Source organism: Phascolarctos cinereus, unplaced genomic scaffold, assembly GCF_003287225.1.
Source record: "Phascolarctos cinereus isolate Bilbo 61053 unplaced genomic scaffold, phaCin_HiC Scaffold_4;HRSCAF=312, whole genome shotgun sequence".
Lineage (NCBI taxonomy): Eukaryota > Metazoa > Chordata > Mammalia > Diprotodontia > Phascolarctidae > Phascolarctos > Phascolarctos cinereus.
Genome location: NW_027555847.1, coordinates 642,560,432 through 642,582,068, shown reverse-complemented (window position 1 = coordinate 642,582,068; position 21,637 = coordinate 642,560,432). Strand labels below are relative to the sequence as shown.

The 21,637-nt window shown below is 39.1% G+C and overlaps 1 protein-coding gene across 1 annotated transcript in view; it reads left to right on the top strand.

Moving 5' to 3' along the window:
- The window catches only part of COL22A1 (collagen type XXII alpha 1 chain), a 589,887-nt gene that overhangs the window by 502,442 nt on the left and 65,808 nt on the right, over positions 1 to 21,637 (top strand). Inside the window, 3 exon segments of the mRNA XM_078153760.1 lie at positions 12,956 to 13,009; positions 14,444 to 14,497; positions 20,753 to 20,806. Of these exon segments, the coding sequence (XP_078009886.1) occupies positions 12,956 to 13,009; positions 14,444 to 14,497; positions 20,753 to 20,806 (162 nt within the window).

Sequence of the window (21,637 nt, the reverse complement as noted above, 5' to 3'; positions counted from 1 at the left end):
AGAAAACTACAGCTAAGGGCTGCCCATAGGTCTACGAGCTAAGAATTGTTTTTACATAAATTTTTGTCATATTTTAAAAATACCAAAAACAAACCAAAAAACACCTCATTCTTAGTTCCCTAAGGGCCTTACAAAAATTGGTAGCAGTTTGCCTTTGTCTCTGAGGCCATAGTTTGCTGACCTCTGCTAGGATGTTGCTCTTGTCAAGCTGTAATGCAGAACATTATTTTGCCATTTGGGTAGTAGGGCCCTTTAAGCCATGGAAAGCAAAAGTTGGTGCTTAATCTTGCCCCAGACCTCTTTCTTCCTAAATCTAAACAATAGTGAAATGTACTTTTGCATAGCTCAGCATAGCCCATGCTTGCAATATAATTGCTTTAGATAATTATGTTTATACCAGAGACCAGGACACCTGGTCTGGTTTGTGTGATCTCTGACCTGTAATGATGGGGTGCTTGGGTGCTTGTACTTGTACTTGTGCCCCAATTTCTCCCTAGTCTCAGAAACACTGTCTCAAACAAACACTCCCCAGCCCAAGGACACTGTGCCTAGCAGTTATTCATTCATGGGCCTCAGCATGACCCTTATCTCTCTCCCTGATACAGCTACACAGAGCTGGGCTGCTCAGGCCCCAGCCCTCAGATCATATCTCTGGAAGCCTCCCAATTCCTTAGTAAGTTCCTGTGTTGTGAGAAGGCTTTCCCTTGTTGCAGAGCATTCTTTCATCAAGACAGAGGGAGAGGGGTGTCCTTGGCCAGCCCAAGGACTGTTCCTCCTGCCAGACTCCAAAGATCCATCTCCCTCCCTGTCTGGTATACTCCCTGTACTTTCCCATCCTTAGCTCCCAGACACCTGCACCTTTGGTTTACCTCATCAGTATTCCTGGCATTTCTTTACCATGCTCTTTTCCATGTAAACCCTAGCTTCACCCCTGATCGGGGCTGCTTGATTTGGATGTGCATACCCCTTGCAGCCCTGCGCTAATAAATCCATATTTTAAATTACGTCTGGGTCTCGCTCGCTGATTTCTCAGTACAACGAAGCCTACTGCCAGTATGTTAACTTGGGTCTTTATTATTCCCCATTTGAACTATTGCAGTATCCTCATTGTAGGTGTCCCAACCTTCAGTCTCTCTCCAAGAATCTGTCTTTCTCATCCTATCTGACTTTATCTCTAATCAGATCACTCCTTTATTCAAAAAACTTGTAATGACTTTCTATTGTCTTCTCATTAAAATTCATATTCCTTAGCTTAGCATTCCAGACCCATTAGCAATGGGTCCCAAATTGCCTTTCTAGGCTTCTCTTGTACCTCATTTATTCTATGATTTTGCCAAACTGGTGTACTCCCTACCCCCACCCTGAATTTGCTCTCTGCCTCAGTGTCTTTGTCCACATTGTCCTCCTCCAACCTGCATTACCACCTTTATATCTTACTCAAGCTTCTGTGTTCACCTTAAATGCTGCCTTCTCTATTAAGCCTTGCCTTATCTCCCTTCATTTAATATGTTCTCTTCCTCTTATCTTACTCATGAGCCAACAGAAATGTGTTTACTTTTACTAGGTTTTTTTGTTTGTTTGTTTGTTTGTTTTTGGTGAGGCAATTGGGGTTAAGTACTTTTACTAGTTTTCTTGAAGACAATTGATTCCAAGCAAGCCATTTAATTTGAAATAGCACAGTGAGGGAAGTAGTTCTAGGATGTGTCCCAAATACAACTGGAATGCACTCTTCTACATACCATTAATGATAAGAGTAGATACATCTAAGAAACATTTAGAAAAGAGAGCAAGTTTCAAAATCATATGTGGCCAGGGGACATGGGGAGGGGTGGCACAAGGCAATATATTTTGATGGGGCACACTTTGAAGGGGCAATTCACATTTATGAATCTACAAAGCCATTGATGTGTTCTTGTGATGTCCTCATGCTGCTCTTATGGGGCCTGCTCGTTACTAATCAGCTCCCCACTGAGCCACTTAATAATAACTAATTATAGCTAACATTTATATAACTCCCTATTCCAATAATTACCTCATTTTAACCCTAGGGTCCACATGGCTCTTTCATCTTCAGCTTTAAGGAATTTATTTTGGACAGTTATAAATTTGATCACAATTGCTCCAAGTCCCTAGTTAGGAAAATTCTTGACATTTAGGCAGAGCTTGGACTTTCTACCTACGATTTGTATTTGTATCTATATCTAATTGAAACCTGGCCGCTTTGAGGTTGAGGCAAAATTTGGTTTACTGGAAATGTTTGCAGAATAAAATAGTAGATTATATTATAATGTCTGTCTGTGGCTAGATAGACACTAGGAGGAGAAGTTATGAGAAGAGTTGACCTTTTCTTGGGACTTCCCTCATCCTGGGTCTTTTGCTCTGAGATGCCTGTAGAGCTGATGGCTCTCTTTGATATCTCCTTTCTTTATCACAGTTCAGTTCTTCCTTTGCTCCCCAAAGACATGCTGGAAATGCCATGCTGCTCCAACCCCTTGAATCTGGACCATCAGAATCACTCACCCTGGGTTCTGAGATTATTTCTTTTTTTTGAACAAATTGCCTAGCTCATGACCCAGTCTCTCACACAACGGCTTTGATTGTTTGGAGAAGGTCTGTGGGCCCTCTTCGCATTTAGTTCTGGTTACTTGATTCAATAGAAGTTAAGGTGTCAGAGTTAAAATAACAGTGTTTCAACTCTACCCTTCCATTTATATAGCACTTTAATGTTTGCAAAGTGATTTGCAAATATTATCTCATTTTGTCCTCACAACAAGCCTGGGAGGTAGTTGCTATTATCCCTGTTTTAAAGATGAAGCTTTCTGAGGAAGACAGAGTTTACATGACTTGCCCAGGATCATGCAGCTAATAAGTGTCTGAGGCAGTGCTTAAACTCAGGTTTTCTGACCACAGGCCCAGTTCTCTATCCATTACACCATGTAACTGCCTCAACACACCCCATGTCTTTGTTGCTCTCTACCTTTTTCTTGGGGACTTTCTCTCTCTCTCCTGTATCCCCCCGTTCTTTCCCCCCCCTCTCTTTCCTCTTTCTCCTTTTTTCCCTCTCTCTTAGCCTCCCTCTTTCCCCCCATTGCCTTTGTCATATTAGGAAATGCACTTAAAATCCATGGGCCTCAGTTTCCTCATCTAGAAAAGTGAAGGGTTGGGCTGGGCAACCACTGATGTCCCTTCCAGCTCATGATCTATGCTACTTCTTCCTCATAACGTGAAGCATGGTTTCTGCCTTCTGTCTTTTAGCTTAGATCCCAGGACTTAAGTTTCATTTCTTTTAGTGATTAAAAGAGGCTCATTCACACACAAAGTTATTGGACTAGGAAAACACCCCCAGATACTTTCTCTCTATAGATCAGTCAGCTCCAAGAGTCTTAACTATATGTGGCTTTTCTCTCCTTAAGGAGAGGGAAATCTGTGAGGTCCCAGCATCTTGCTCTCTGCATGTCAAACTTTTAGAACACAGAATAGCTTAGGCAGCTAACTGGAGCCCTCAGGTATTCATTTAATGGATCTTTGAACCTACTTCTTTTGGCTAATAGGATCTATGTCTGTGTTTCAAGCCTCTGTTTTAGAAGGTCCCCTTTACCTTCCATCAATGACTGATAATCTGCCGCCCCCTCAAATTACTTTAGAAGCTTCCTTTCAACAAACCAAAGGGGCTGACTTCAACTAAAGGCACTAGGTTTTTCCTTAGGCTCCCAAAGTCCTGTGTGTCTTCCTATGCGAAAGAATCTGGTCCAAGCACAAAAGCTAAGCCAAACAGGCAAGCTACCATTAATAATAATAATAACAATAATGATAATAATAATAACAATAACATTTATATAGTCTTTACTACGTGCCTGGCGGTATGCTAAGCACTTTACGGTTATTATCATATTTGATCCTCACAACAACCGTGGGAGGTAGGTGCTGTTTTTGTCACCATTTTATAAATGAGGAAACAGAGGCAAAACAGAGGTTATTAACTTGCCCAGGATCACACAGCCAGTAAGTGTCTGGCTGGATTTGCCTCAGGTCTTTCTGACTCTAGGCTTGATGCTCTATCCACTCTATCTTTTTCTTGACCCTCTTTTTGCCTTGATGATATATATCTATATCTATCTATCTATATATGTGTGTGTGTGTGTGTATATGTTTCCAGCTATGAGTCACCCAGCCTTTGAGTCACCATTTTTGATGTTTGTTTACATGCAGATGAATTCCTATTAGATTACTGCATAAGTCAAGTCAAGTCATCAAGCATTTATTAAGCACTTACTATGGGCCATGTACCATGCTAAATGCTGTTGTTGAGTCCATTCAGTCTTGTCCATCTCTTCTTGACCCCAGCTGGGCTTTTCTTGACAAAGATACTGGAATCGTTCACTATTTCTTTTTCTAGCTCATTTTATAGATGAGAAACTGAGGCAGATAGGGTCAGGTGACCACCATGCTAGGAAGGAGGGATACAAAGAAAGGCCAAAACATCCCTGTCCTTAAAGATTTCACATTTCAGTGGAGGAAACAACATGCAAACAACTATGAATATGTGAGAAGTCACATTGGAGGGAACCTCAGAGGGAAGGCTAAAATGAAGGAGAGCCCAGAAAGGCTGTTTTCAGAAGGTGAGATTTTAACTGAGACTAAAAGGGAGCTATGGAAATCAGGAGATGGAGAAAAGAAGAGAAAATATTCCCCAAATGGAGGAGAGCCAGTGAAAAGGCATGGAATCAGGATAGTGTGAGGAACAAAAAGGAAACCACCAATCCTGGATCACAGAGTACGTGTAGGAAAGGAACACTGAAGAAAACTGGAAAGGTAGCAGCAGGGCAGGTTATAAAGGGCTTTACAAGCCAAACAGAAGATTTTCATATTCTAATCAGGAGACAATAAGGAGCCACAGAAGTTTATTGAGTAGGAGGATGACTTGTATCTTAGGAAGATAACTGGTGGATGAATGGAGAATGGACTGGAGTGGGGAGAGACTTAAGAGAAGGAAAACAATAAGGTTATCCTGTTAATCCACTTGGGAGGTGATGAGGAAAGTGCCAGAGGAGAGAAAATGATGAATATGAGAGGTGTTGGGAACATAGAAATTGACAGGAGTTGGCATAAAGATCAGCCCATGTCTTATTTATTTTTTAATCTTCCCCAGTGCTTGCAATAGTACAACAGATTGTCATAAAATCTTAGATTGTTAGTTCTGCAAAGTGTCTTGGAGCATAGTAATCACTTATTAATTATTTGTTAAATGAATTAATGAATGTTTAAATATTCAAAGAAAGCTTCCCTCCAGAAGCATGATTGCATGGACATATTTCTGCATCATCTTTAGAGTATGTGTAATTTTATCATCCATCCAATTCTTGTGAAATCCTGATGACCACATGGGTATTTATGCTGGTGATTCACCAGCTGGGAACTATCTTTGCCATAATCTATCTCCCCTACTTAGCAGCTCATATCTCATGTCTCTGAGCTCTTTGGAGGTTAATGTTGTTGCCCATTAGATAACTGCCTCCCAGGGCTTTCAAGAAGTATAAAACACTGGCTTTAAGATTTAAAGGATTTGGAGATAGCTGCCACCGTGGTAATTAGGGTCCAAGTCAAATGGGAGGAAGGAGCAAGATCCTAATCAAAATGATGACCAGAATTGGAAATGAAAGCTCTTTGAAAATACCAGTTCCTGTTTTTTTAGAAGTTCAAGCATCATATTTCTCACTGTCCTGGTTTACTGCCCCTAAGAAAGTCAAACAATTAGGATGAAGAAGTTTTATTCTTAAACAATGTGTTAGAGAATGTTAAAGATTAAAAACATTTTAGAGTGCAGAAAGTAATATGAGAAAAAAGAGAATTTTAGAACAGGAAAAGCACTTTGGAACATGTCATGCAGAATGTTAGATCTAGAAGAGACCACAGAGGAGAGAATCATAGGAAAAAAATAACATTGAATTGTTAAGTGGAAAAAGAACTTTTGGACATAGAATATTAGAACTACAGAGGACTTCAGGGTATGGAAGAACAAGATATAATTATTCCTGCATTGGACAGTCCTCAACTGCTATGTTGCACTAAATCTTCTCTTCCCCAGATAAAACATCCCCACCTCCTGCAACCATGCCTCATATAATAGGGTTTCAAGGTTCCTCCCCCACTTAGTTATTAAATTCTTTTTCACAAGCTCCAGTTTGTTAATTCCCTTCCCAAAATTGTTTTATATATTTTAAGGACTGTCATATACATGAGTAATTTTATCTTTTTAATCTATATTATAAAGTCCTTTCCAGTTCTAACATTCTGTGTTCTAATCTGGGAGATATAAATGCCATTATGATCCCATTTTACAGATGAGGAAACTGAGGCCAACACAGGTTAAGTGACTTGCCCAGAATCACACAGCTAGTAACTCAGGTCTTCTTGATTCTGGGTCCAGCTCTCTATGCACTAAACCACCTAGATGCCTTATGAAATTACAGGCTGTAACTAGATAGATACATGATGATTCTGAGGTTGCCCATCTCAGAGGCTGGAAAAATGATGTCATTTACAGGGTTGGGAAAATCAAAAGGAAAATAGTAGCAACCACTCAAATTTATGTCATTGTAAAGGTTACAAAGGACTTTCATCCACAGCAGGCCTGTGAAATGAGTAATGCCAGCATTATCTTCATTATATAATTGAATAAACTGAGACCCAGAGAATATAATTGGCCCAAACAGTAGTAGCTAGTTTTAGAGCCAAAACCTGATCCCAGGTTATCTGACTCCAAGAGTGAGTATGTTTGGCTTAAGGCTCTAGCTGCATCCCACCTGAAAATATGCAGTGATACTTGGAAATGAAAATCTGAAACTCTAGGGAGTGTCAGCAAAAATGATTTTTGAACGGAAGATGATCCTTATTGTTGTTCACTTGTTTCAGTCATGTTCTACTTTTCATGACCTCATTGGGGTTTTCTTGGCATAGACGCTAGAGTGATTTCATTTTTTTTCAGATAAGGAAATTGAGGCAGATAGAGTTAAGGGACTTTCCCAGGATCACACAGCTAGTAAGTGTCTGAGGGCAGATTTGAATTTAGGAAGATCTGAGTCTTCCTGACTCTGAGCCCAGCACTCTATCTGTTCTACTACCTACTTAAAGATTTATGGGTAAAGCCATTATGGAGAGAGGTGAAGCTTTTCTGGGTAGGTAGAGTAGCACATATGTGAAGTTTAGCAGTAAGAGTGAGTTATATCTGGGGGATGATTTGCTTCCCTTGAACACCAAGTGTAGCCGAGATATGGGTCTTTCTCTGCCTTTTATGATGGTCATGGAGCAAGGAAGATTTCCCCTGGCTTGATTTGAAGGGTGAAACCTATTTTTCTCATTCAGCAATTGAGTACAAAAACCAATTTAAAGCACAAAAAAACAATGATTCCCTTTTGAGGAAATTGTCCTAAATAGCTCAGGTTGCTGTAAGATCATTTCATTTCATTGAGATTTCAGGAGGTGTACATAGACTGGGACTAGCACTTGTATATTTCTAACAATAGAGATGATTACAGGAAGAAAGAGGTGGAGGGGATTTTTATTAATTATACTTTTTTTTTCTTTTCTTGTAGCCAACTTGCTTCTCTTTTCATCTCAACAGAAGCTTTTCCACTACAATCCCATTAGGAAGCCATTTTGTAATGGATTTTTGTACAGAGTGCTGGGGTTTTGACTTGGAATCACAAAATCTCAGAGATCATCTACCCCAGTTGCCAGACTAATGCATCCTGTAAAGAGGGTTTTAGGATCCAGTGCTGTTTTATAGGACCTGAGAAAACATTCTATCTGACCCTCATTTTACAGAATAGGAAACTGAGACCTAGACAGATTAAGCCCAAAGTCACACAGATAACAGATAGCAGGAATGGGATTTGAACCCAGGGCTTTTCTACATGGTATTCTTCTCTCTTCATACCGCATTCCATCTTTTACTGGTATCTATGCCACCTCTGATACTTATGACCTGTGTGACTTTGGGCAAATCATTTTATCTCTCTGGGCCCCCATTTCCTTATCTGTAAAAGGAAAGGTCATGATTACCAATGATGATCATATCATCCTTTAATATAACATCTGTTTAAATACATCTAATTATAAGGAGCTCAGAAGATAGACTTAGAAGATAGACTATGAAAACTTTAGAAAACTCTTCTTTATTAAGCAACATTTTAAAATGCTAACCATGTGCCAGGCACTGAGGGTACAAAACAAAGTTCTTTATATTCAGGAGAAATCTGGCTCCTAGAAAACAGCCAGAACAACAATAACAACAATAACAACAATATCAATAATAACTTACGTTTATATAGCATTGTAAGGTTTATAACACCTCATTCATTCACAGTGACACCATGAAGTAGATAAATAATTGATTCTTCTGGTTTTTCTCTCAGAAGCTACACAGATGAATCTAATGCCTTTTTCACATGACAGATCTTCAGATATTAAAAAGAATCATCCCACATTAAGCCATTTTTTTCTTTAGGTGAATACATGCCCATTTCCTTTAACCCATTCTTTTATGAATCAACATTTCCTGGACATATCCTAGATTATTATTATTCCCTTTAAAATGTGAGCTGAAAGAAACCCTAGAAATCTTTTAGTCTAAATCATAACTTACAAGTGAGAAAACTGAGGCTCAGTGAAATCAAGTGACTGATCAAGGTCATGCAGTAAATTAAGGACAGTCCTACATCTTGTGGTTCTACATTCTTTCTTTTTTTGTTTCCAGTTTATTCATTTATTTTTAGTTTTCAACATTTACTTCCATAAGATTTGAGTTCCAGACTTTCTACCCATCTCTCCCCTCTCCCCACCCCAAGATGGCATGTATTCTTCATACCTCTTCCCCCAATCTGCCCTCCCTTCTATCACTGCCCCCCTTGTACTCTTCCCCTTCTATTTTCCTGTAGGGTAAGATATATTTCTCTACCCCATTGCCTGTATATCTTATTTCCCATGTAAAATGTTGCATGTAAAAACAATTTTTAACATTCATTGTTAAAACTTTGAGTTCCAAATTCTCTCCCATTCTCCCTCCCCACCCACCCTCATTGAGAAAGCAAGCAATTTGATATGGTTTATATATGTGTAGTCATACAAAACACTTCCATAATAGTCATATTGTGAAAGAATGACTGTATTTCCGTCTATCCTATTCTGCCCCATTTATTCTGTTCTCTCCTTTGACCCTATCCCTCCTCAAAAGTGTTTGCTTCTAATTATCCCCTCCCCCAATCTGCTCTCCCTTCTATCACCCCTCCCTTTCTTATCCCCTTCCCCCCTACTTTCCTGTTGGGTAAGATAGATTTCCATACCCAATTAAGTGTGTATGATGTTCCCTTCTTAAGCCAAATCTGATGAGAGTAAAGTTCACTCATTCCCTCTCACCTCCCCCCTCTTCCACTGTTCTTTTTTTGATCATGGCATTCAGGTAGTCCAATAATTTTAAAATTGTTTCTTCTGGGTTTATTTTCCAGGTCAGTTGTTTTTTCCAATGATATATTTCACATTGTCTTCTATTTTTTCATTCTTTTGGTTTTGTTTTATGATTTCTTGTAGAGCCATTAGATTCCATTTGCTCCATTTTAATTTTTAAGGAATTATTTTCTTCAGTGAGCTTTAGGACCTCCCTTTCCGTTTAACCAGTTCTACTTTAAAAAAAAAATTTAGTTTTCAACATTTACTTCCACAAGATTTTGAGTTCCAAATTTTTTCCCCATCTCGTCCCTCCCCCTACCGTAAGATGGCATGCATTCTGAATACCCCTTTCCCTAATCTGCCCTCCCTTCTGTCTCCCCTGCTTCTCTTATGCCCTTCCCCTTCTATTTTCCTGTAGGGCAGGATAGATTTCTATACCCCATTGCCTGTATATCTTATTTCCCAGTTGCATGTGAAAACAATTTTTAACATTTGTTTTTAAAACTTTGAGTTCCAAATTCTCTCCCATCCTCCCTCCCCACCTACCCTCACTGAGAAAGCAAGCAACTTGATACAGTTTATACATGTGTAGTCATGCAAAACATTTCCATAGTAGTCATGTTGTGGAAAAACTGACTATATTTCCTTTCATCCTATCCCCCCCCCATTTATTCTATTCTCCTTTTGACCCTGTCCCTCCTTAAAAGTGTTTGCCTCTGATTACCCCCTCCCCCAATCTGCCCTCCCCTCTATCATCTCCCTGCTCTCTTGTCCCCTTTCCCCCTACTTTCTTGTAGGGTAAGATAGATTTCCATACCCAATTGAGTGTGTATGTTATTCCCTCCTTAAGCCAATCTGATGAGTGTAAGATTCACTCATTCCCTCTCACCTTCCCCTGATTCCCCTCCACTGTAAAACCCTTTTCTTTTCTGTTTTATGCAAGATTATTACCCCATTCTACCTCCCCCTTTCTCCTTCTCCCAGTATAATCCTCTCTTATCCCTTAATTTTATTCTCCAGATATCACCCCTTCATCTTCAACTCACCCTGTAATCTCTATCTGTCTATCTATTTATCTATCTATCTATCTATCCATTATATAAATATAATTTTTCCCTCCAACTGCCCTAATACTGGCGTCTCATGGGGTTACAAATACCATCTTTCCGTGTAGGAATATGAACAATTCAACCTTAATAAATCCCTTATGATTTCTCTTTCATGTTTACCTTTTCATGTTTCTCTTGAGTCTTATATTTGAAAGTCAAATTTTCTATTCAGCTCTGGGCTTTTCATCAAGAATGCTTGAAAGTTCTCTATTTCACTGAATTTCCATTTTTTTCCCTGAAGGATTATACCCAGTTTTCATTGGTAGGTGATTCTTGGTTGTAATCCTATCTCCTTTGACCTCTGGAGTATTATGTTCCAAGCCCTACAGTCCCTTAGAAGTTGTTAAATCTTGTATTATCCTGATTGTGTTTCCACAATACTTGAATTGTTTCTTTCTGGCTGCTTGCAATATTTTCTCCTTGACCTGGGAACTCTGGAATTTGGCTACAATATTCCTAGGAGTTTTCCTTTGGGGATCTCTTTCAGGAGGTGATTGGTGGATTCTTTCCATTGTATTTTGCCCTCTGGTTCTAGAATATCAGGGCAGTTTTCCTTGATAATTTCTTGAAAGATGATATCTAGGTTCTTTTTTTTTTGATTATGGCTTTCAAATAGTCCAAGAATTTTTAAATCCTCTCTCCTGGGTCTAGTTTCCAGGTAGTTGTTTTTCCAATGAGATATTTCACATTGTTTTCTATTTTTTCATTCTTTTGGTTTTGTTTTACAATGTCTTGATTTCTCATAAAGTCACTAGCTTCCTTTTACTCCATTCTAATTTTTAAGGAAGTATTTTCTTCAGTGAGCTTTTGAACTTCCTCTTCCATCTGGCCAATTCTGCTTTTTAAGGCATTCTTCTCTTCATTGGCTTTTTGGACCTCTTTTCCCATTTGGGTTAGGCTATTTTTAAGATGCTATTTTCTTCAGTATTTTTTTGGGTCTCCCCTTAGCAAGCTGTTGACTAGTTTTTCATAATTTTCTTGCATCATTCTTATTTCTCTTTCCAGTTTTTCCTGTTTCTCTTACTTGCTTTTCAAAATCCTTTTTGAGGCCTGGGACCAATTCATAGTTTTCTTGGAGGCATTGGATGTAGGGGCTTTGACTTTGTTGTCTTCTTCTATTTTTATGTTTTGATCTTCTTTGTCACCAAAGATTCTTTTGTGCCTTTGTTTGTTTATGATTCCAGCCAATTAGTTGAGTTATAAACTCTTTGTTAATGTAAGGGTCTGCTTCCATTGTGGAAAATGTACTGTCCCAAGCTTCAGGGGTTTTGTGCAGGTGTTTTCAGAGATACTTCTAGGGACCTGTCAATTTTCAGTTCTTCCAAGTTGATATGATCAAGGGTGAGGTGTTTATTCCTTTCCTGGCCTGTGCTCTGGTCTGTGAGTGACCACAAGCATTCTTTTCTGCCCTGGAACTGTAAAGAGGGTTTCCTCTCTACTGCTGCCACAAACTCTGCTATTCTAGTGCTTCTCCTCACCTTGGGACTGCCACCTACGACTGAGGCCCAGATTCAAGTAGAAGGCAATTCAATAGAGTCTTGTGCCTGGTACCAGTATTGGGACCACAATAAATCTCTTTCTGACCAGTTGTCCAGCCCCCCTTGCCTCCTGTGGGCTAAGAGGTCAGTAAACTGCCACTGCTGCCACAGATTCAGTCACTCTGGAGGCCTGCTTCCAGTTTGCTGGGGCACAGTCCACCCTAGCGTAGACTGAACTGGTCCACGATCCTCTGTCACTCTGGTGCACCACATCTTTCCTGCTGACCTTCTAAGTTGAGTTGAGCTAGAAAATTGTTTCATTCCATCTTTTTGTGGGTTCTGTCACTCTAGAATTGGTTTAGAGTCATTATTTAAAGGTATTTGAAAGGGATTGGGGGAAAGCTCAGGGGAATCCCTACCTTTACTCCGCCATCTTGGCTTTACCTCCCCCTCTGCAAATTATATTGCATTTTTTTATTTGCATAAATTTGGTAAAATGTAAGTTGCTAGAAGTTCCAAGCTGTTTTTTTTTGTTTTGTTTTCTCTTATTTTATATTCTTAGTGCCCAGCTCCTGGTAGATACTTTATACTTTTTTTTTTCAGAGGTTTTTGTTTTGGTTTCATTTTTGGTTTTGGTTGGTTTATATTTGTCCTTTTGGTGAGGAAAAGGGAATACTGAATAAGTGCTTCTTGAAATGAATTGACTTGAATCTTAAATAACCCACCCCCACCACCACCACCAATGGTGCTTCGATATAGGGCCTTATAAATTTTTTTCTGAGTTTTTTTCATTTTGGTTTTGATTTTGGTTGGTGTATCCCTTTGGTGAGGAGAAGGGAGCATTTTAGCAGATCAGTTACCTGTGTATATCTAGAGTAGTTCTAGTAAAAAAAAAATCACTAATGGTTTTCTATTTCCCTTTAGGGCACTAAAGGAGAACCTGGAGCAGATGGTGAGATTGGACAAAAAGGTGAACAGGTAATAACCTATTTCCTTCCTAATTTCCCATTCATTCCCAGGCATCATTAATATTACTGTCCTCACCCACAAAACTACTTTCCCAATTTCTTCCTTAAAGGATAACTTCCTTTGGCTAAGTCAGGAATAAAAATAGCTATTTACTCACTTTCCAGCTTAAAAATCTTCCATGCCTATTCTCCTTTCCACTGTTTGCCTATCTCCAAAGATGCTCCAAGAAATTATCTTTTCCTACAAGGAACTTCCTCTCCAATTCTGTTGAATTTTCTGGCTTAATCTGCCCTCTGTCTGTCAAAATGATATTTATTAAAGACATAAAAAATCCCCAGTTACTTGATACAGTTCTCAATTCAATTCAGTTCAATCCCACAAACTATAAACATGACTCATCAGACAGTTATCTTTGTCACAAATGGAATACTTCCTTTCAAGTTCTATGCTGGTGAGGTCAGACTATGAATCACTCATATTATTACCTACCTATCAGTAATTCAGTAATTCATGTAATTCATGTTGCATACCTCCTCTCTTGCCTATGTATACACATAGATACATGAATCTATTTATGTATACATAAATATACTTGTGTATATAGATATTTTATTTTATATTTATATACACAAATTATTTTTCTATTTATACAGGTACGTATATTTTATATACACATTTTTACACATATGTACATCTTATTCTTTATTTATCCACCAATAATATTCTATTATACTGCTCCATCATAGTGTGAAGGTGACCCTATGCTCCCTGAGTCTAAAATAGAGGACAAAATTTCTGGCAAGTCTTTTCCAAACTGGAAAGATTCAGTAGACACCCAGGTTTGTCACCCAAGGACCAGACAAGCTACATTTAAAGGCTTATCACCAGAATTTAGTGAGCAGACAATTATATTTGTCCTGTCACCAATCACTAAGGTATGTAGGGGTTGTTATGTGTGCCAGTGAAATAACAGATTTTGTGAAACATTGAAGTAATTCTCATTCATAGAAGCATAGACGCTAAAAAGTTGGAATCAGCCTTAGAAGACAATTAATCCAACCTCCAAACTCATTACTAGAAACAGGTGTTTTTTTTAAGGATTTGTGGTTTCATTCATGTGATTTATTTTCTACTTCTACAGATCCCAATCTCCTCATACTTCAGTAGATGGTTTAATGGGCTGTGCTAGCCAAGAAATGTATCACCTGTTTGATAAACTTTTGGTTACAAATCTGTCCTCAGTCATAATGGATAATTCTTACCTCTGGCACAGATTGGGTTCCATGACTTCTGAAGTGTCTTCTAGTACTGTGATTGTATGAATCTATAAAACATATGAAAAATGAATGAATGAATGAATGAATGAATGAATGAATGAATGAATGAATACAGAAAAACTCTAATATTTCTACTGTTTCTCCCTTTCTCCCACCCTACCCCTAGGGTCATCCTGGAGTTCCTGGTTTCATGGGACCAGCTGGGGATCCAGGGCCACCTGTAAGTAGTTTTATTGTTATTGTTGAATTTTTATCTCACTGCTTTACAAGATCATCTTAAATTCCTCCCTTCCCTTCTCAGTCTCTGGTGTGATGTTCAAGATCTCCACTTGGCCTTGTCTCTGGACAGTGCTGTAGACAATCTGCATTGGTTGGAGGCAGATTGAGGGGAATGGACTGAAAAGGAATGGAAGGAAAGTTATAGAAGAATCTGAAAGTGAAAAACAAAAGAAAGAGCCACATTTGAATAGCTTAGGAATAGAGACTTCTTTGGGTATTTCATGGGATTTTGAATTGGAAGGTACCATGGAGATCCTCTAGTCATAAGATCATAAATCTAGAACCATAAGGAACCTCAGAGATGGTCTTTTCCAACCTCCTTATTTTACAGATGAGGTAATTGAGGCCCAGGAAAGGTTAAATGACTTTTCTGAGGTGACACTGATGTTAAGTGTCAGAGTATGAATGAGGTCCTCTCCCTCCAAGGTCAGTGTTAGTCCAATGTCTTGATTTTTAAAATAAGGAATCTGATACCTAGAGAGCAGTACCTTGACCAAGGTCAAAGACAGGTAATTAGTGGCAGAGTTGGGACTTAGAACTTCTAAGTCCAGTGGTTGTAACAACCTTTAAGTCTTTAAACAATCATAATATTCCCCCTATGTACAAGAGAACACTAGCATTAGTAAAGTATGAACTAAATCAACAGTTTTGATTTCAGTGGGAATTAGAATGAGATGGGACACCTCCTTCTCCACCTTCTCTTTCTCCTTTTCTTCTTTCTCTTCCTCCTCCAATCCTACCCCTACCTCATTACCACCAGAGATTCTTAAACTGGAGTTCATGGTTTTCAAGACATTCATGAACTTGAGTGGGGAGCTTCTTTATTTCTCCTAAGCTATAATTAAAACTTATTATTTCCTTCAATTACTTAAAAATGTTGTTTTGAGAAGGGGTCCATAGACTTCACCAAACTGATAAAGGGGTCTATGATGAAAAAAAAAAAGGAACCTCTGTTCTCTTCTCTTCTTTTGTCTTCTTCTAACTCCAGTGAAATAATTCATGAAACCTCCATCCTCAGCCTATCTCAGCATCATTCCCTTCTTAATTCTTGATCCTGAGTTTCTTCTACGACCTTTCCACTTATCGCCTGTCTATCCATGTCATCTCATTCTGCCTCCTCCCAATTTCAGTGTTTCAAAAACAATACCGATTAATGGCTTCACTCCCTATTACATGACTACAGAACATGGAGTAATATCCTCTCTGGCCTTTGAAAGTCTGTGGTGACAAATCACTGCCAGGTATCCTAGGCTTATCAAATCTAGTCCTATGGTCTGACCCTCACGCCTCTCTTCACATTCAGAATGCTCTGGTCACATTTCCTCACAATGAGAAGCAGCATTAATTAGAGCATTCAGAGTCAGAAGACCTGGGTCTTAGTTCCATTTTTACCACCAACTCACTGGACACAACTGATGGAATTATATAACATCAGAGCTAGAAGAGACTTAGCTGTCATCTCAGCAAAGTCTCATCTCACAGACAAGGAAATTGAGGGCCAGAGGAGGAAAGAGGTTTGTCCTAAATCATACATCTAGTAAGTGGCACCGCTGCCATTGAGATTCAAAACCAGGCACTCTGACTTCAAGTTCATTACCTTTCCTATGATATCTACCCATTTGACCCTGGCCTAGACACAGCCTCTTGAGAATTCAATTTCCTCATCTATAACATGAGGTTAAGATGAGATAAGATCACCCTAGATCACTTTCACCTTGAAATCTTTGATTAGCACATTTCCTGGTACATAGTGAATGATTAATAAATACTTATTGATTGACTTTTTAACTCTTTCTGAACCTTGTTTTTTTAATCTGAAAAACAAGGATATTAATACACTGCCTGCCTCACAAAATTCTTGTGAAGGAAGAGCTCTGTAAACTATAAAATACTCTACAAACATGAGCTATACTTATCACTATTATAGTTTGCTAATCAGATTGTGGTAGAGATCAAATGAGATCATTTCTGGGAAAGCACTTCATACTCCATGAAACACTATGCAAATGTAAGGAATGATGACTGTCTATTTCCATCAGAAGCGTGTGAATGATCTCCTTCCACGTTTTGACATTTTGACCTTGAAATAAACAGTAAACTGCTCCAGCTAATGGCCACATTCTAGTTTGCCTCTTCTGCCCTTGTGTGCTGGCCTCTTTTCTTCTATAGATCACTTGTGCTCTTCCTCTGTGAATTACATCTCATTTATTTCAAATGATTCATGGTATTCATCAATTGTAGCCATAGCAACAGAGAACAGAGTACAGCATCAGCACCTCTAGCTCCTCTCCAATCATTTCCAGTGTATATTTCCCTAAGGTTCTTTATGGGTCCCCAAAGGTCTAAGAAATTGTACATGTCCCATCTTGCTCATTTCTCAGTGTGGTCACTATTCTTTTCAGACTTCACATATCTTCTGTACGTGGGAGCCACATTCCCCTACCTTCTTTCCGGATGGCAAGAAACTTGGCTACTTGAGTTAGAAGAGAAAGAAGTTCCATTCTAGAGGCAAAATGGCAGAAAGGAAAGGGAAGTAGGGACTTAGATTCAAGCTCTGGCTAATTCACTGGCCCTTATAAATTCCACAATCTACTCCAATCCTTTGTTTCTATCCATAAAATTATTTTGATGCCTACTTCATAGGGTAGATGTGAGGATAAAACTTTGTAAATTCTAAATTGCTGAATAAATATGAGTATCCTTATTTGTATCTTTATGAATTAGGTTGAAACCAGAGCCTTAGCCAGAAAAAAGCCACAAGGTATAATCAGCACCAGATCCATAAGGGAAATTCAGTGCTTCTAGTTGGACACTGATCAATCACTCATTATGTTTTAGAGCTAGAGAGGATCCCAGAAGTCATTCAGTAGAATCCCCTTCTTTCAAGGATGAGGAGTATGAGGGCCAGAAAAGTCAAGGGACTGGCCTAAGGTCATATGGTAAGTTAGAGGCAGAGCCTGGATTAGATCATTAACTTCAATTCATCAAAATTGAATTAAGAACTTACAAAGCATAAGATCCAGTGGTAGGCATTGGGAATATGCAGAGAATCTGTGATGTCATCAATTTTTGAAGCACTCAGTGTGTGAAGACCTTCCCCCAATACAGATTGCAACCTCTCTATTTAAGGAGAGAGCTTAGCACAGATTTTCTCTCCGTTTTCTACTAGCTATACTGCTTTTGGGCTTCTCTAGAACTCTCTCGCATGCCCCCTCACAAGGTACTTCTCCCACCACCACTCTTTCAGCTTTCCTTTGTGTGTTGTCTTCCCCATTAGATTATAAGCACTTAGCACAATGCCTGGCACATATTAGATGCTCAATAAAAGTTTATTAACTGTCATTTAATAATTCAGATTTAGAGCAGGAAAGTACCTTAGAAGACATTGAGCCCTAATACCTCACTTTATAGATGAGAAAACTGATGCCTAAATAATTTAAATGAATTGCCCAGCATCATATGGCTGCTAGACAGTGCCATAGATAGAGTGCCAGCCCTGGGGTCAGGAAGACCTGAGTTCAAGTGCAACCTCAGATACTTCTTAGCTATGTGACAACCTATCTTCCTCAGTTCCCTTATCTTTAAAGTGAGGATAGTAATAGTACCCATGCCCCAGGGTTGTTGTGAGGATTAAATGAGATAATATCTGTAAAATACTTTGCAAACTTTAAAGTGTTATGTAAATGCTAGCTATTATTATTAGAATTACTGATGTAACTTATTATTATTAGAATTAGCAATGTAATTTTAATAATAAAAAGAAAACAATTACCTCACGTTATATTTATAGTATATAAAGATATGGTTTATAAAGTATATATAATATATGTATATATAAACATATATAAAGTACACATAGTATATATAAAGTATACATATTATATATGTAGTATATAAAACATACATGTAGTATATAAAGTAGGTGTGTGTATGTGTGTGTGTGTGTGTAGTATATAAAAACTTGATCTTTTCATTTATTCCTCACAGTCCTGTCAGGTAGACAAGTTAGACCGTGGATTATAATGTCCTTTTTATAGTTGAGGAAACTGAGCTATGAAGATTGTATCCACCACTATGAATAGGAGCTTTTACTTGGTGTCACCTAGTAAGTCACAAAGCTGTGACATAAACCCATTTATTTTTATTCTCCCTGCAAAGCTCTTTCAAGTACAATTTTGCACACAGTGGGCTCGGTGTTTATTAAGCACTTCCTACATGCCAGGTACAATTGTAGTAAAGAACTTGCCCAGGCTTATATCATTAGTCACCGATATAGTTGGGATGCAACTGGCTACGTTCTAACTCCACGAGTGGACACCATTCAGGCTCTAAATTACACAAGACTGGAAAATTACTTAAGGCAGAAAGACCTTTTTTGAAGTTGGAATTTGGCTTGGACTAGAGGGGAGCCCAGGTTTTTCCACTTACTAATGTGGGACAAGTCATGTGCTCTTTTCTGAGCCTCCGTTTCCCCATATTCAAAGTAGAGGCTGAACTAGATGCTTGCTGTTTAAGGTTCATTTCAGATAAATGAGTCAGGACTTTAAATTCAGAGGGCCTCTATTAAGCACTTACTATATGCAAAGGACTATGCTGGGCACTGAGAGTACCAAGACAAATGAAATCATCCCTGCTCTCAAGGAGTCTGCACACATAATTATGATTGGAATTCATTCATCACCCCTCCATCTTCTAAGAGGCAGACTACAAGTCACCCAGCCAGGCAGCCATCTGAGTGACATGTCCAAATGGTTAGTCCCCTTAGCTCCCTTGACACTTATGTCTCTTAATGTCCACCCCTCCTCCCCATCATCTGGCCTAAAGGCATCCTGTAAAATAAGCTGGGTTTTGGGGGAGCACTCTGACAGTAGGCTCTGACCAAGGGCTCTGATAAAGGTTTCTGGCAGCTCTAAATTCTGCAAACCAATCAATGTGCCCAGCTCATGGGGCCACTGCCTCCCTCTGGCAGTTAAAGACCATGTGTCCTTGAGAAAGCCTGACTCATGGCTCCATGATTTTTCTTGGTCTCTCACTCTGTGATGCCCTGGCCACTCAGCCCTTTTGTTCTTGTGGTCTCGGCCTGCTAGAGAGACATTTTCTTCACTGCTATTTTTTCTCTGGTAATGAAAACCAGGTTCTTCTGTTGAATATTCAAGAGCTAGAATGCTGTCATTTCTATTTATTTGCTTATTTTCTAGAGAGCTGTTGGGAGGCTGCTACCTGCATAGTCTTGAGTGATTGCTCACTTTTATGAAAGACATTATTTAGCATAGCTGGACTCTAATTTCTTCATCCATAAAATGGGTGAAATACTTGCGCTATTGAACTCATAGAATTGTGAGGATTACATGAGATAGTATATGTTGGGATGCTTTGTAAACTGTCTAGTGTGTGATACAGTGGGGGTGGGGATGAGACTCTAAAATCTGAGGACCTGGGTTAAAATTCCAGCTTTGACAATTTACTATATGGGTAGTACCCATTAGCACCCCTGGACCTCAGTTTCCTCATCTGTAGGGCAGAGGGCATTGTACTAAAAAGTCTCTAAATTCCCTTATAATCCTATAAACCTCTCTTTCTATTAGTTTAAAGCCTTAAAAAATTGTGATTTTGTCCTTGTAGGCATTTTTTCTCTACCTATGCATGTCCTGATCTCTGCGTTCCCCTGACAATGATTTAATGAGTTGTTGTGGCCAAGAAATCCATCACCTGGTCCTAAAGCTCTCCTCAGTTAGCTAGGCTGGTCTTCATGTGATGGACACATTGCCAGGCCCTATTCAAAGCCTTTACAGCCCTGCCTGAGCTTGTGTTGGGCTGGCTGACCCCACGTCTCATCCATACCATGAGGGACAGCAAAGAAGGATTTCAATGGAAGCTGGTAGAATTGTTATTGTTCTATTGACTGCATGCCAGTTGTTGTTATTGGAATAGAACCTGCTTCCCTTTTTAGCTATTATTTTCAGCTTTATTCTGTCTGGCTGCTAGACGGAAGAGTGGATGTGTTTGGACTTCCTATTCCAGTAATCTGTTCTCCAGCATGGATCTGAGGGGTAGGTGACTTACTGGGCCATGTTTGTCCACTGCTGTGAAGGAACAGAAGACTTGATTGTCTTTCAGCTGCTGTGACTAAGCATGTCAGCAAGGCTGTTGGAGGAAATCTTCATATGTTCTCTGTGCTGGTTTTTTGTTTCCTTAGGGGACAGTTGGTGCCTCAGGACCTGCCGGCCCACCAGGAAGCCCAGGAGTAACAGTAAGCTTTCCACTGCTGAGCCTGTCCTAGTCTGAAAAACAGTCATGTTGAATGAATCACTAAATTCCATCCATTCTGCTTCAATAACATCTCTCCCTTCCATCACCTCCATCCAGTACTGCTGCCATCACCCTAGTTCAATTTCTCATCCCCTCTAATCAGAAATAATACAACACCTATGAAAATGATCCCTCTGCCTCTGGTCTTTCCATCCTCTAATTCCTCCCACACACCACAATTCATAGCCCATTCAATCTTCCTAATACACAAGTCTGAAGATATCCCTTCTTTACTCCAAAACCTTGAAAAACACCACTTTTCCTGCCAAGTAAAACATGAATATATGCTAATCTTGGCATTCAAAGCCTGCCATAATCTAGCTCTAATTTACCTTTCTGACTAGGGTCAAGGAAGATGTCTTTGTTTAATTCAATTTAGTATAGTACAATGCAAAGCAAGATGGATTTGAATTCAGAGGATCTGGTTGAAGATCCTGAAACCTGGCTCTGCTACTTAAAAACCTGGGTGATCTATAACAAATCATTTAATCTTTCTGGTCCCCAGTTCCTTTATCTGTAAAGTGAGTGAGTAGCTCTAATTCTCCAGTAAATTCCTTAAGCCTATAAACTGCCAATGAGTTGCCTAAGTGCAAATCAAGGACTAGTAAGAACTTTCTCACTGGGAACTTCCTAATCTGATGAAGTCACAGATCCAGACCTAAAAAAAAAAAATACAACTATTAGAGATGATGGTCCTATTACTATCTGCCTTGGTTGTACTACATTGATAGTATGATGTTTATATATGGAAGACATATTTTAGGAAAGATAC